The sequence below is a fragment of the Xiphophorus maculatus genome, chromosome 15 (assembly GCF_002775205.1).
Source record: "Xiphophorus maculatus strain JP 163 A chromosome 15, X_maculatus-5.0-male, whole genome shotgun sequence".
Taxonomy (NCBI): Eukaryota; Metazoa; Chordata; class Actinopteri; order Cyprinodontiformes; family Poeciliidae; genus Xiphophorus; species Xiphophorus maculatus.
Genome location: NC_036457.1, coordinates 8536745 through 8550890, shown reverse-complemented (window position 1 = coordinate 8550890; position 14146 = coordinate 8536745). Strand labels below are relative to the sequence as shown.

General features: G+C 38.7%; 1 protein-coding gene and 1 long non-coding RNA gene across 4 annotated transcripts in view; one reads left to right on the top strand and one right to left on the bottom strand.

Annotated features, from left to right (window-relative positions):
* Nucleotides 1-14146, top strand: part of LOC102230495 (rho-associated protein kinase 2-like) — a 36493-nt gene that overhangs the window by 15269 nt on the left and 7078 nt on the right. For all 3 annotated transcript variants that reach the window (XM_023347619.1, XM_023347618.1, XM_023347617.1), the window contains exons 9-25: nt 3165-3324; nt 4304-4388; nt 4472-4551; nt 4996-5044; nt 5139-5274; nt 5348-5439; nt 5740-5986; nt 6814-6920; nt 7042-7201; nt 8908-9068; nt 9637-9821; nt 9972-10041; nt 10221-10324; nt 11475-11661; nt 12664-12757; nt 13440-13534; nt 13804-13995. In XM_023347619.1, the coding sequence (XP_023203387.1) occupies nt 3165-3324; nt 4304-4388; nt 4472-4551; nt 4996-5044; nt 5139-5274; nt 5348-5439; nt 5740-5986; nt 6814-6920; nt 7042-7201; nt 8908-9068; nt 9637-9821; nt 9972-10041; nt 10221-10324; nt 11475-11661; nt 12664-12757; nt 13440-13534; nt 13804-13995 (2204 nt within the window). The remainder of the gene's footprint in view (nt 1-3164; nt 3325-4303; nt 4389-4471; nt 4552-4995; nt 5045-5138; nt 5275-5347; nt 5440-5739; nt 5987-6813; nt 6921-7041; nt 7202-8907; nt 9069-9636; nt 9822-9971; nt 10042-10220; nt 10325-11474; nt 11662-12663; nt 12758-13439; nt 13535-13803; nt 13996-14146) is intronic.
* Nucleotides 5898-13839, bottom strand: LOC111611366. Its single transcript, XR_002754017.1, has 3 exons — nt 13757-13839; nt 6594-6640; nt 5898-5979 (listed from the first exon to the last, which is right to left on the bottom strand). It is a non-coding gene; the product is annotated as an uncharacterized LOC111611366 (long non-coding RNA).

Sequence of the window (14146 nt, the reverse complement as noted above, 5' to 3'; positions counted from 1 at the left end):
AAGGGATGAAAATAAAACAATTTCTATTTTTCAAAAATGTAAGATATCATAACATGGAAGCAAAAACAAAATGTGTTGTCTTCAAATTATTTAAAGACTTAATGTATTTAAAATTTAAAAGACAACATGCTGGAATGAGAGCAACGACAGCCACTGTTAGTGAAATTAAATGACTTGATTATGGCAGTTTTACTAACATTGTCCACTATTTTAATTGTTGTTTTTAATTCTAAAATTATACACACTTGCAGTTTAGTTGAAGATTAAGTGACTAATTAACCATTTATTAGCTGGATAATTAGTCTTCTTTCTTCTGAGGTTGGCATCCTGCAGCCAGCTGCTTATTAGACATTCCTAGGCCTTCTTAATTGCGGTGGTAAAGCAGCATGACCCTAATAAGACAGAGCTGATCAGCAGTGTGCAGCAAAAGTTGGGGTGAGGGAAACTTTGATTTGTTTCTCCCTCTCCTCTGGAGCATCACTCAAAGTATTATTTTTTTATCTCTGATTTTCATCATTTGTTTTGATTTGTGATTTATAAAATATTTGTCGTGGAAAGCAATGTCATATTGTTTTGATGTTTAGTTAATTATTGAATTAGTTTTCCATATTCTTGCCACGCTTTTTGTGTTCTTTTTTCCATAGCATTTTATGTAATTGCCATATTCAAAACATTTAATTTCAAGGCAGATACTTTAACATAGATATCCTTAATATTTTAACTCATAAAATGTTTTAATATTACTTGATTCTGGGGTGCTGTGGTGGCGCAGGGGCAAAGCATGACCCACGTTGAGGTCTTAGTCCTTGTAGCGGTGGTCGTAGGTTCGATTCCCGGCCTGGCGACATTTGCCGCATGTCTTCCCCCTCTCTGATTACCCTGTTTCCTGTCAAACTACTTTCAAATAAAGGCCACTAGAGCCAACAAAACCTTTAAAAAAATATATATTACTTGATTCTGATCAGATTCTTGTCTCTGGACGGTTTTGTGTACATATGACAGATAAAAATCTTGTCATACAGGTCCGTAAGATTAAGTATGAGATTTGGATAACATTAATCTACTGTGTGCACTTCTCTTTGTAACATAAAACAAAAAAATAGTCTTCACAAGAAGCTCTTTGTGCATTGCTGAAATTATGGGATATGTGGGGAAAAAAGAGGAAGAAAATTAGAATTTCTACATTAGAATTATGAAGAGCACCTTTGTGTCTGTGAGTGATTACATTCAGAGCCTTTTCCTTTCGCCTCTCCATTTCTCCGCTGCACCTGGCTCTGATTATAAGGCCAGACTAAAGTTCTGATCAGAGCCTTGCAGTCTGGAACATAAAACCACCGCTGTGCCACTGCTGCGCTGCACATGCATGTCCTCTTTCTCTCTCCGTCTCCAACACACACAGGCTCAACACACACTGGAAACATGAGAAAGATCTATTTCTTGTTTCCTGCAGAGCTCTATCTGTGCACTCTTTAGATCTTTAAGAATGAATCAACTCCCTGCTATGTAAGGCCTTCGCTCTGTGCTGCGACTCTTATCTTCTTCTATTTGCTTACGGCGATGATTGCAGTGAACTGACGGGCGAGTGGATGCAGGGGCTGAGAAAGGCGCATCTTCCGTAGCAACGGGCGGGACGACCGTGTGGCCTCATCTAATGAGAGGGGCGCCCCGTTTCGAAGGGTTTCGACTCTCTTTTTCACTCTCACTGTGGCCGCGGCTGCCTGTCATTAGACTCTCCCTATCAGAGAGCATTCTGGGAAGTCTTGCCACAAGGCCATCCATGTCTCTTTCTGTCTCACCACACGTTTGACTTTTTTTTTTTTTTAAGTTTCCAGTTTTATATCACCCCCTACGTTGATTTTCATTCCTGTGTATTCATCAAACTGACGGTCAAGTCCCGACCTAACAGCAATGAGCTGCTTGCATAGAGCCAGAATTACACCCGTCTGAGACTGCTTCCTTTTTATTTAATTGGAATCTTTTTATAGACTAAAGGACCATTTTTATCTGATTGGCCCCTGCACGGATTTGTGTCTGCATGCCGTGCCGTGTTCAAAAGTGTGCTTGCTCTTGTGAAAGGAGAGCAGAGGGTGCTGTATTTTTTTTTCTGCTGCTGTGGTCAGGATTCATTTGTGAAAGGTAGCTGTGTGTGTGGGGCACAAAGCAAGCACTGTGTGGGGAAAAGGAGTGGTGTCAAGCTCACGCCAACCTGTAGAAAACGTACTCCTACTGCAGGCCATGCCAAAGTTGGCACAGGGCTGGCTGAAAAAACATATTCAGTACTAAAATGTTTTCAAGGAAGGGTTTTTAAATGCTCTTTGCCTCCTGGAACTTCTTCACATTTTGTCACATTGCAACCTCTACATTCACTGCATTTATGGCAGGGACCAAAAGTTGTAATGTTAAAGTGGAAGGAGGATGATATCATTTTTTCCCACAGTTTTCTTCTAAGTAAAATCTTAAAAACAAGGCTACTTTATCTTGATGCACTTAGCTAAAACCCAATGCAATAAATGGCCCATATATCAAAAACCTAGTACTCCTAGTGTTAATAGTCACTTTATTCATTTTAATTTAATCTATAAGGATGAGTGCAGCACAGCTGTTTTGTGAAGACTTCAGAGAAATGGCATCATCAAGTTATTTTAACATTTATAAGGAACACAGCAGGCGTGTGAAATGAGATAATCAGGTCAGATGCAGAATGCTTTTATAGCGGAACACTAACATCATCAGCCAGAACAGACCATGGCCTCTGTCAAAGAGTTCAGAGTTGACAAGAAGGTGAATGAGGCAAAAGAAAGAAGACAGTGGAGGAAATTTGTAATAGCAGAATAAGGTGAATCCAGAGACTACTGCCTTAGGAAATACAAATGTACTCCACACTTTTCAGATTTCTGTTCGAAAAGAATATTAAAAACCTTTTGTTGCCTCCCTTATGCTTCCCATTTATAGACTGTAATATAATATTCTAATCATTCGCTGTTAATTCTTGTAACATGGTGAAATGTGAAATGGTTCAAAGGATCAGCAAATAACTGTAAGGCAATCTAAGGTCTTTATACTCAGCAGGATCTTTATTTTGACTTTAACCCTCCTGGTTTGCACCGCCTCCTCCTCCTTGACCCGTTTGACTCAACGACTCGCCCTCTGCTCCTGTGTTCCAGCTGTGGCTCCAGTGGTTCCAGAGCTGAACAGCGACATAGACACCAGTAACTTTGATGAAATAGAGGTGGAAAAGGGAACTGCTGAGACTTTTCCTCCTCCCAGAGCGTTTGCGGGCAACCAGCTACCATTTATCGGCTTCACTTATTTCAAGGAGGATCAGTAAGTCTTTTAATCTTGTGTTCTTTTAATTTGACTGGTATTTTATCTGAATATATCATTGCTCAATTTTTATTTTTGATTTATTTGTAATGCTGTAATGAGTTTATATGAAGAAAAGCCAGTTCCTTGCACTGACGAAGGACTGTTTACAGGAATGCTTAACGGGAAACAACAGCTTCACACTGAAGCCAGACACTGGATCCTTGTTTTAGACCCATACTGCCGCCTTGTTCTGACAGTCTCTTTAAATGCCCTCTCTGCGTCTGATTTATCATAGTTTCCTGCCTCACTTTAACTTAGCATAAAAATTGAGGAAAAAAACATTTATTTGTTAAAGTTATGTTGCTGAATTGCCTTAATCCAAAAACTTGCTACTTAAATACAGACGACAGAGTAAGTGTTCGTATGTAGCCAAATTTTATTGGGCATATTTGTTAAAATGGTAAACAGTACTGAAAATAACCAAGTGCAGCAACTCTGCATCTAAACTCCAATGATATATTTATATATATCACACAATTCGTGAATTTGTCTTGCTTTTTATTTCATTTAAATACATTTCACAATAAAAACTAGGTACAGAAGTTTAAATTGATAATGGAGTGGGCGCACATTGTTAATATCACGTTAGGCAAAAATGTTGAAAACCTTAAATGCTTTTCTCCTTTTTCATATTTTTTTTTACTTGCTAAAATTAAATGTATGGTTTTAATTTGAACAATTATTAATAAATTTTAGCTGAATACTTTTGCATGGCTCTGCAGATACTTTAATAAGTTTGGCCTCATCAAGAAAAACGTCAGAAAGCAGGGCTTCCTTACAGCAAATTGTTTTAGAGTAAAACAATTGCTGTTTTACAAACTGACGCTATGTTATGGCTGATCTTTGAACCTCACATGCTCCCTGAAGTTTGGACTTGTGTGTTACTACCAATTAAAGCGGTTGCATACATTCATTGGTTTCCTCTCTGTATTTGCAGGCTCCTGAGCGGATCAGGCAGCAGCCCTGAAGAGGATTCAGACAACTGTAAGGATACAGAAAATTCTGCAGATAGCAAGAAAGACGTGAGTGACTTTGTGTCCAAAGTTTTTTATCCTGTCAGAGAGGATAGATGGAAGACATTTTTCTTTGTTTTTCCTCTGAGCAGCTGCAGAAAAAGGTTAAGCAGCTGGAGGAGCAGCTTGATCATGAGATGCAGGCCAAAGATGAACTGGAGCAGAAGTGCAGGTATGGATGAGACACATTTGAACATCATTATGATGGATTATATCACAGTTTGTACAATCTGAAACCATAAATCAACTTTCTGATACACTGTTATCTATAAATTGTAAGTTTAAGAATAAACAGGATTCATTTCAGATTAATGTTTTGTTGATATATTAGCAGAATCACTTAAGAGGTAGTGATAAACATCCTAATAATGGTAGTTGCAGTATAGGCTAAATGAAACGAGAAGAAGAGTGGTAATGTCAAATTCGGCTTCATTTTTGTTCTTTTATTTATTTATTGTATTTCACCAGTTTGCTCTTTTTGAAAATTGGAGAAAATGTTTAAAAGAACAGGTCAAATGTGTTGTGTTTTTAACAAAGGAAATTGTTTTTAAATCTCTATCTATCCTACAGTATATTTTAATGGAAAAATTGTCATCAAGTTTGTTGTTGTCTTCAGAAATGCCACCAATCGTTTAGACAAGCTGGTCAATGAACTGGATAAGGAGGTAAAAATGGACTCAGAAGTGGCTATGGGTGCTCTAAACCAGTCTGATATAACACGGTAGATGTAAGTTTGCGTTTGCATTCCTGTTTTATCAGATGAACAGTCGGCAGAAAGTGGAAGCCTCCATGAGGCAGCTGGAGCGAGAGCGAGCCCTCCTGCAGCACCAGAGTGTGGAGAACCAACGCAAGGTGGAGATGGAGGCAGACAGGAAGCGCATCCTGGAAAACGAATGTGAGCACCTATCAACCTTTATCTGACACTGGGTTTATCATTTTCAAAATCAGAATAACGTTCTTCTTCACAGTAAACAACTTGAGGGACCAATTGGAGGACCAGAAGAAGAGGAACCAACACTCACAAATATCTAATGAGAAGAACATCCAGCTGCAAAAGCAGGTGAGGAGGAAACTCTGCATTGTTACTCACCACAACATGATTTACTTTTCTCGCAGAAAAATTAGAACTTGCCATCAAAGTTTTTTATGCGTTTGTATCATGAGTAATTAAGAAAATACTATTTTGTCACTTTGCTGCTGCTTCACTTTTATTTCATCACACATTGAAGGGTATTTGTGTTCTATTCTGTTCTGAAACAACAGCTATTTTCCCCTTATGTTACTAAATCTGCTGCTATAATAAAAACATTTTGCCTTTTATGCTAAATAAGAACTAACTTCATCTCTTTCTCACCTGTAGCTCAATGAGGCTAACGATGCCCTGCAGGCTGAGCAGGAGGCGGTGACTCGGCTGAAGAGGAGCCAGGCGGAGACGCAGAAACAAGCCCAGAGCCTCGAAGTCAGCCTCAGGGAGATGGAGAAAAAGTGCAGCGGATTGGAAGCGAGCAAGGCGGAGCAGGAGAAGCAGATGAGGGGGCTGCAAGTCGAGCTGGAGGAGGAGAGGGGAGAACACAACCTCAGGACGGAGACCCTTGCTGACCTGCAGGGTGAGACACGGAAACAGCTAAACAGACAGTTTAACTAATCGTTCATCGCACTAATTATGATCTAGACCAGGGGCGCCCAAAGTCTGTCCTCGAGGGCTAACATCCTGCATGTTTTAGTTCTCTCCCTGGTGGTACCAACAACCTTTTCAGCATGTCAGTCTTCTTCTTAGGCCTCCTAACGAGCCATCATTTGGTCCAGGTGCGTTAAACCAGGGAGAGAACTAAAACATGCGGGATGCCGGCCCTCCAGGACAGACTTTGGGCATCCCTGATCTAGACATTTAAAAGTAATCAGATTTTTGTGTTTTCCTGAAGTAGACTTCTCTTCAGTTTTGGAAAAAGAAAGACATTACATAACTTGGCAGTGTGCAGTTGAACTGAGAATTAGATGTGAATCGCTTTTTGGATTCAGCTCTGGGAAATATTGGATCATAGGTGGAAACATCTGCTGGAAGAGGTGGAGAGTGAAGCAAGATGCCAGAACATTGCAGGGTTTTTTTTTGTTTGTTTATTTTTCTTGAGAGGTGGCTTTAAATTTCATGGTCTCTGTAACACAGAGACGCCGCCCTCTGAGGTCAGAGGGGAATTTGTTAGGTCAAAGATTTACCTGTTTGCCGTGATGCCTCTTGCTATTTTCTTCCGTTGGTCAGTCTCCTTTAGGGTCAATTCATGGAAAAGAAGAGGAAAACAAACTTAAAGTGCCGTGTTTTAGGCCAAACATGAGGTGTCACATAGGGAATGTCCAAAAATAAGCGGACCAGGTGTTAAATTATTGCATGTTTGTTGCTTCCCTCTAATTTGATTGTTTTTACATTCCTCCACTTCAGGAACAATTTCACTCCTAGAAGACGAAGTGAAGGAGGTGAAATCTTCTCTTTCCAAGGTCAACAGTGAAAAAAAGGAGCTACAGACAAAGCTAAATAATCTCGAAAAGGTATTTTCTTTTTTTCCCAATCACTTTTACTGTACTTAAGTGTAAAATATTCCTCCATTAAAGACTTTAATGTGTAAAAGACATTATTCTAAAAAACTTAACATATATGCTTTGATTGCAGGAAAAGAACAACCAAGCGATTGACCTTGCATTCCAGCTCAAGTCGCTCCAGCAGAGTCTGGAGCAGGAGGAGGCAGAGCATAAGGCTACCAAAGCTAAACTCGCAGATAAAAGCGAAATCTACAAATCTATCGAGGAGGCCAAATCTGAGGCCTTAAAAGGTGAACAGAAAAATCAATAGACATATAGATACTGATAAATGTGCTGGCAGCCCTGGTAAGAATTTGTTAAAGCCTTAAGATTAATAGATCTTTTATTGGAGAAGTGAAATGTCACCCTATGAAATTTTGATTACAAAAAACTCAATGTAAACATTTTTCATTCAAGTGGGGAAAAAATATCACCTTAAGAAAGTATGTCACTATTACTCAGTGGCGGCCGTGCATTTCACACCTAGGCCGTGCATTTCACACCTAGGCCTTCAGCAGTGCTCCGTCTGAATCAATCCAACCCTCAATAACTATTTTATGGCTATAAAACTTCTACAGCTGCGACACGCATAAAAAAGCATCAAAAATAACCTCATAAAATTGCAATATTATTTAGGAATATAGCAACATTTTACTCACCAAAAATCCTGATTTGTACACAAAATCCATCCTCCTTTCTTTCCTCAATTTCAATTACTCTGTTGTGCAGATTATCCGTGCGTTTCAGTTCCATGAAGAAGTCCTTTTCTATCGCCGTCGAAGCTAATGCTGAAAGTCCAGCCTGCCCTGTCGTATTTCTGGCATAAGTTTTAGTTAGTAGACTGAAAGTGGCGGACAAATCCTTTTCCCAGTTGTGACAGGCTTGCTAGCTTCGGAGTTGCCCGACCTTGCTTAACAATGTCCAGCTTTTCTTGAAAAGTCCGTCTTGAAAATGGCTTTGACAGTAAATCTCCAACCAAATCCATCTCCTCTCGTCCTTCACCCATTGTGGCTTGACTAACCAGCTATTAAATCAACACAACAATATCTTTGCTTGTGCAGCTCGCTACAGATGCAGTTTGCTAGCTCTGGCTAGTACACGCTTTGACTATCCAATCAGAGCGTGTGAATACGCTGACGTACGCCTGCTAGAGGGCCTTAGTGTCGCCAACTCAAATTCTGATTGGTTGAAGAAACAGTTTGATGGACATTTATTTTATGCTACAGGGCCCGCGGAACTGATTGTGAAGGCCGCAGGCAGATTTCTTTGACCCTGGCAACAAATAGTGGCTGAAATGTGATTGGTTAAATGCTTAAATATGAAAATACACGTCTGGAAGCAGCGCGACCAGGGGGCTAGCAATGAAAGGAAGCGGACAGACCATTTGGATTTATTTAATACGTATTCATGGACAAAATATAATTAACATCAGTCTGTGATTCAGATTTTTTAGGCCAGCAGAGAAGGCCTTGCAGGCCCTGACGGCCCACCACTGCTATTTCTATTGATCAGTTTTGCCAGTAAAGCCTAGATTTTTATTTATTTATTTATTTATTTTAATATACAAATTTTTTTATCTCTAGCCACCTGGTTTCTATTGAGAAACATCCTGCTATTTCCAAAAGCTAATGTATTCAAAAAGTAATGAATGCATTCAATTAGAAATTGTGTTTTTTGTTAATGTTTTTGGGTGTGGAATGAATGCATTTTAGCTTTTAGACATTTACGTCTGTCTGCAGGTGTAAACTTGGTTTTATGCAGATAAAATCTATAGTTTAGCAACGCTATTCAAATAATGTCTACTAGAAAGTGACATGAGATTCAGTTTGATCTTCTAGTACTCTGCTAATTAAGAACCCTTAGTGCTACATGCAAGTGTATAGCAAAGGCACAACTGTTTTACTGATCCTATCAACAATTTTTTATTTATTTTTTGGTTTTGTTTCTTCTGTTCCAGGGATGGAGAGCACCCTGCAGGAGGAGCGCAACTTGAAGCTGCAGGTGGAAGAACAACTGCTGCAACTAAAGAAGGAGCACTCCATGCTAGACTGTGATCACAAGCAAGCAGAGCAAAAGCTGGAGGAGTTGCAGGCACAAAAGGAGAAACTTTCTGAAGAGGTAACTTTTCTGAGATGTAGAAATGCATGAGCTGTTCAAAATCTGCCTGTGACAATAGGAGTTAAATGTAGAAAAAATGCCTGTTCCTTTATACAAAAAGAATGCATTTTCATATGCTGTAATTTAAATGATGAATATAATGAAATATTTTATTTGAAAAATGTTATGGTACATTGAGGTTTGTGTCTGTAAATACTAAAATTATTTGAAAAATATATTTTTTAAATGAAACTATTTCAGCCTGTGAATTCAAATTGCATTAAGGAATATATTTGATGTATTTATTTATTATTAATAATTTTGCATCAATTTTTAAAATGTATTCAGGGCACATTTTCCATCACGTGACTTTTTGGTTGCTGTAGCAGCTGGGATTAAATAAACGTGTATAAAACAACCCTCACAGAATCCCATTATGAAAATTTTACCTTTTCTGGCCCATTTATTTACAACAAATGTTTTCAAATTAGTTAGATAAGAGAAGAATATAACTTTTTCTTCTGCAGCTGAAGTTTCTCCCCACATGGCTCTCTACCTAACGGCCTGTTCTGTTTGCTCATGTGTCCAGGTGATGGACCTCACCCTCCGCCTGGAGCAGGAGACCCGCAAGCGAAGTTTGAGCCAGTCGGATCTAAAAGCGCAGAAACAGCAGGTGTCGGCGCTCGCCTCCTCGGAGAAACAGCTCAAACAGGAACTCAACCAACTGCTGGACATGAAGCAGAGCCTGGAGAAGCAGAACCAGAAGCTACACAGGTCAGGCTCAAAAGCATTTCAGAATGAGCCCAATTTGCAACCGCACTCAGTGCTCCAGCTTTGATGTCTGTCATGTTTTTTTGGCTGCTCTGGCTCTCGTGTTCAGCTTTGCCTCCGCCTGTGATTGACAGATTTTTGGTACCGTTTCAGGGAAAAGCAAGAGGCTGATGGCCAGCTGAAGGAACTGAAGGACCAGCTGGAGGCAGAGCAGTATTTCACAGTAACTCTCCTTTTCTAGTGCATCTGTCAAACAGTAGCGACAGCCGAATATTTTACAGTCAGCAACAGCATGAATGTTCAGCATAGTGGAAAAAATATCATAAATCTGCATCATTAAGCGCTAATGTGCGATGTAAAAACCGCAACTTGTGTGCTGTTTTTTTTTTCTTTCTCCCGTAGACCCTTTACAAGACACAGATTCGTGAGCTGAAGGATGAATGCAATGAGAAGAATAAGATGTATAAAGAGGCGCAGCAGCAACTGGCAGAATACCAGGAGGAAAGGTAACTGTACCTGTCAAGACTCAACTGCTTTCAACATTCACTGTTCCAACAGAAAAAAATTGTGATTCAGTAAGAAACATTGAGATGTCTGGAGAAAGAATGGAAAAAAAATAAAATAAAAAGCAAATAGCATACACAACAACTACAATCCCCTGTGAAATTATCAGTCTCTGTCAAACTGAGACACAAACTTCTGAACAAACCAAAGCAATATGTGTGAAAAACATAATTTTAATCATTCTGTTGCATGATTGATTGATTGTTTTTTGTGACTCTTTCTTTCTACGAAAGGCTTCAGTCTGGTGCACTGGCCTCAACTAGCCCCTTTTTTGGAGGACGATTTTGTTTAGAGAATCTTCAGTATCCATTTTATTGTTTATTTATTTTGGATATTTAAAATGTCTGCCAGTAGCAGTGTTAAATAGTAATTAGAAATGAAAGATTATTGACCCTTGAAAGGGTGTCCTTGCATCATTATGCCATTACCATTATTGCTTGAAAATCAATAACGTTTATCCTAATACTTTCTGGGACAATTTATCATCATGGAATATTTTTATTGTGACAGGCCTACCACATTTGTCAATTTTACTCCAATTTATCATTTTTGCCAACATTTTTTGAAGTAGTTTAATTTCCCCTGAACTTCACAGTTATTAGATACTTTGTGTTGGTTTATCTCATAAAACCTCAATAAAACACATTGAAATATGCAGTAGCAATGTGGCAAAATGTGAAAGAGTTCAGCTGTTATAGATGTTTGTCTTGCATTGTCAGTGTGAGTTGCTGTGTCTCAAAACAAGAAAGCTTGTATTATCTAGCGTTTGACAATGGAGCAGACTTTCCAGATTAGTGTCTTTGCTTCCCAGTGAATTCATCTTCCAGCCAAAAAACAGAACATGATTTTTTTACACCATTATGGAAGTTTGGAGATGTCCCAAATATAAAAAGTTTACTGTTAAAGAAGCCGGTTCAGCATTCTGTCGAAGATCTGTCAATGACAAAAATGTCATTGATTAATTATGTTCCGACTCACCGCAGGCAGAGGATTTCTAACTGGCATAATGATGCCAGGGATTAAGTTCTGTTGAAACATTTATCCAGCTCCAGCAGCTTAATAAGGGTTCATGTGTTTCTTCCCCCTGATCAGGGATTCTCTGGCAGCACAGCTGGAAAGCAGTTTGACCAAAGCGGATTCTGAACAACTGGCTCGCTCCATCGCCGAGGAACAGTACTCGCTTCTGGAGAAGGAGAAGATCATGAAGGAGCTGGAGATCAAGGACATGATGGCGAGACACAAACAGGAGCTGAGTGAGAAGGAGGCCACCATCGGCTCGGTGAGAAATGGTCATTTGGCCTGGACTTTGGCAGTAATCAAGTAGAATAATGTTTCATTTGGCCTCAACACACACAGACTTGACCGCATCATACAGAAAATATTTACACCAAATAAACCTTTTTCTTAAAATAAATGCTAATCAGGGTAATTAGTTTAAACAGTTTAATAAAATTACACAAAAGAAATATATTTTTTGAATGCCAGCAACACCTCAAGAGTAGCAAGCAAAAGCTTAGAGATGAAGGTGATTCATCCAAAAAAATATTCCTTGCAAGGATTGATTGTAGTTTATTTATATTTACCAAACTCTGCTAAAAATCATTCTTTGGTTTATATTTTATTTATGCACAAATTCAACTTCAGGAGTTTTACCTGCTTGAATTTGTAAAAGAAGCTAATTATTTAATTTCAATAGTTTCACAAACATACTCCATTAACGAAAACGCTAACTACGGCAAATTATTGGAGAATCATTTTTTTATTCATCACTTTTTTTATTCTGCTACCATTAATGTCAACCTTATAATCGGCATAGGTTTTTGAAATGATTTATTTTGGAAAAAGTTTGGAAATTTATCTCTAAAGGTATTTTTTTCATTGAGTTAATACAAAGTCTATTTACATTTTCAACGTAACACTCTGGTATCTGCAACTCTCCGATAAAAGACTTGATTCCTCTGACTAATGTTTGCATTCATGACTCACATTTCTTATTTACATGTCAAATATTCAGCTTAGTTTCAACTACAAAGTGCTGACAGTCATATCAGTGAAAGGAAAAGATGCTAAATAGCTACACTTACACATTGTGTATGAAATGCCTGTCTTTAGCCTGGCGTTTCAATCTAAAATCTGTACAATATGATCAGCAGCAAGCACCACCATGTCTTTGTCACCTTCACTTTTTCTGCTTCCTTTAGGCTTCTGTTTTTGAATAACTTCAACAGATTAGTTGTCTGTAGCCAGAATCAGCTCACGTCTCCCTTGTCTTCTTTCTCAGCTGGAGGAGTCCAACCGAACTTTGACAGTGGACGTGGCCAACCTGGCCAGTGAGAAAGAAGAGCTGAACAACCAGCTCAAAGACCTGCAGCAAGGTGAGGCTCCTGTTGTGCTGATGAGCACCGGGCAAAATAAATCTCCACAAAAGGACAATTTGAGCTGACAGGTGTAAAAGCTGTCTTGGTCTACTTCAAACACTCCAATGTCTATTTCAAAACTACAAAAAACAAAACACTTTTTCTACTTTCTGCACTGATTACAGTTTTACCTGTCTAACCAAATTTATGACAAGATGGAAGTTATATAGTAAAATAAAACAACAGTTTTCAAAACAACAGTTCCAGATTAGTCTCTTTTAGCCTCAAACATCTCAAAAATCCTTCAGACAATAAAACAAATTACAACATTTCCTTTGCTTGTTACAAGAAAGATTTCAGTTACTGAAAAGGTTATGGGCACCATATTACAAAATATTTTTTTCTTTCTTCAAAATCTATCAAACATAAGTTTCATCAATCTTAATATTTGAGAGAAAAAAAGCTGATTTATATTTAAGCATTCGACAGTTAATTATTCACTAACTTATTGAAAATGTACAGGAACCTTGTGTAGTCTTTCTGTCATTATTGATGGTTTTTTTTATTTTTGAGACGTGTTTGCCCAGATAAAAATCATCCTATTTTGTCACGATCTGATTTTCTTTTATGTGATTTAATATGTATTGAAGAAAATGTATGTTTATAACTACTAAAATTATATGCATGTTTGCCTTTATAGAACTGCAAAAAGCCAAAGAGTTGAAGAAGGAACTGGAAAGTCTAAAAGTATCTTTTGAAAGACAAGTACAGACTGAAAGGACTCTGAAAATTCAGGTGTGTGGACCTACACAGGTCTGAAAACATATGCATATTTTCTACACTTTTCAAGTTAAAAACGGATAACCTCCATGTTATGCCATCTTTTGTTAAGAATAGCTCAATGCTACAGGCTTGTATTGAACTCTGGACATCTGCAAAGAAGCATAAAAATTCCCTTTCTCACAGCAGCATCGATTCCTGCAGCCCTCCCCGCTTATTCCCCGGGTTTATATTTACCATATAAAAGAGCTTTGTTTTACTGCAGCTTGTTTTTTTGCTCCCAGGCTGTGAACAAGCTGGCCGAGGTGATGAACCAGAAGAAGGAGAAGGGGCGAGGGGGCGTCCGAGCTGTCGACTCCGAGGTGCACAAGAAGGAGAAGGAGAACAGGAAGCTGCAACTGGAGCTGAAAGCAGAGAGGCAGAACCTTAACAGCATCATCTTCAAATACCAGAAGGAGCTGGATGACATGCAGGCGGTCAGTGCACCCACGATGCCCAAAATACACCCAGAATATATACTTGTTACCAGAAAACATCTGCTGTTTTGACACGTCAAACAGAGATGCATTTTCTTTTTACTGGTCAACTTGTTCTGTAGAGCTGGATGTAGACTGACCTTGCTTTATT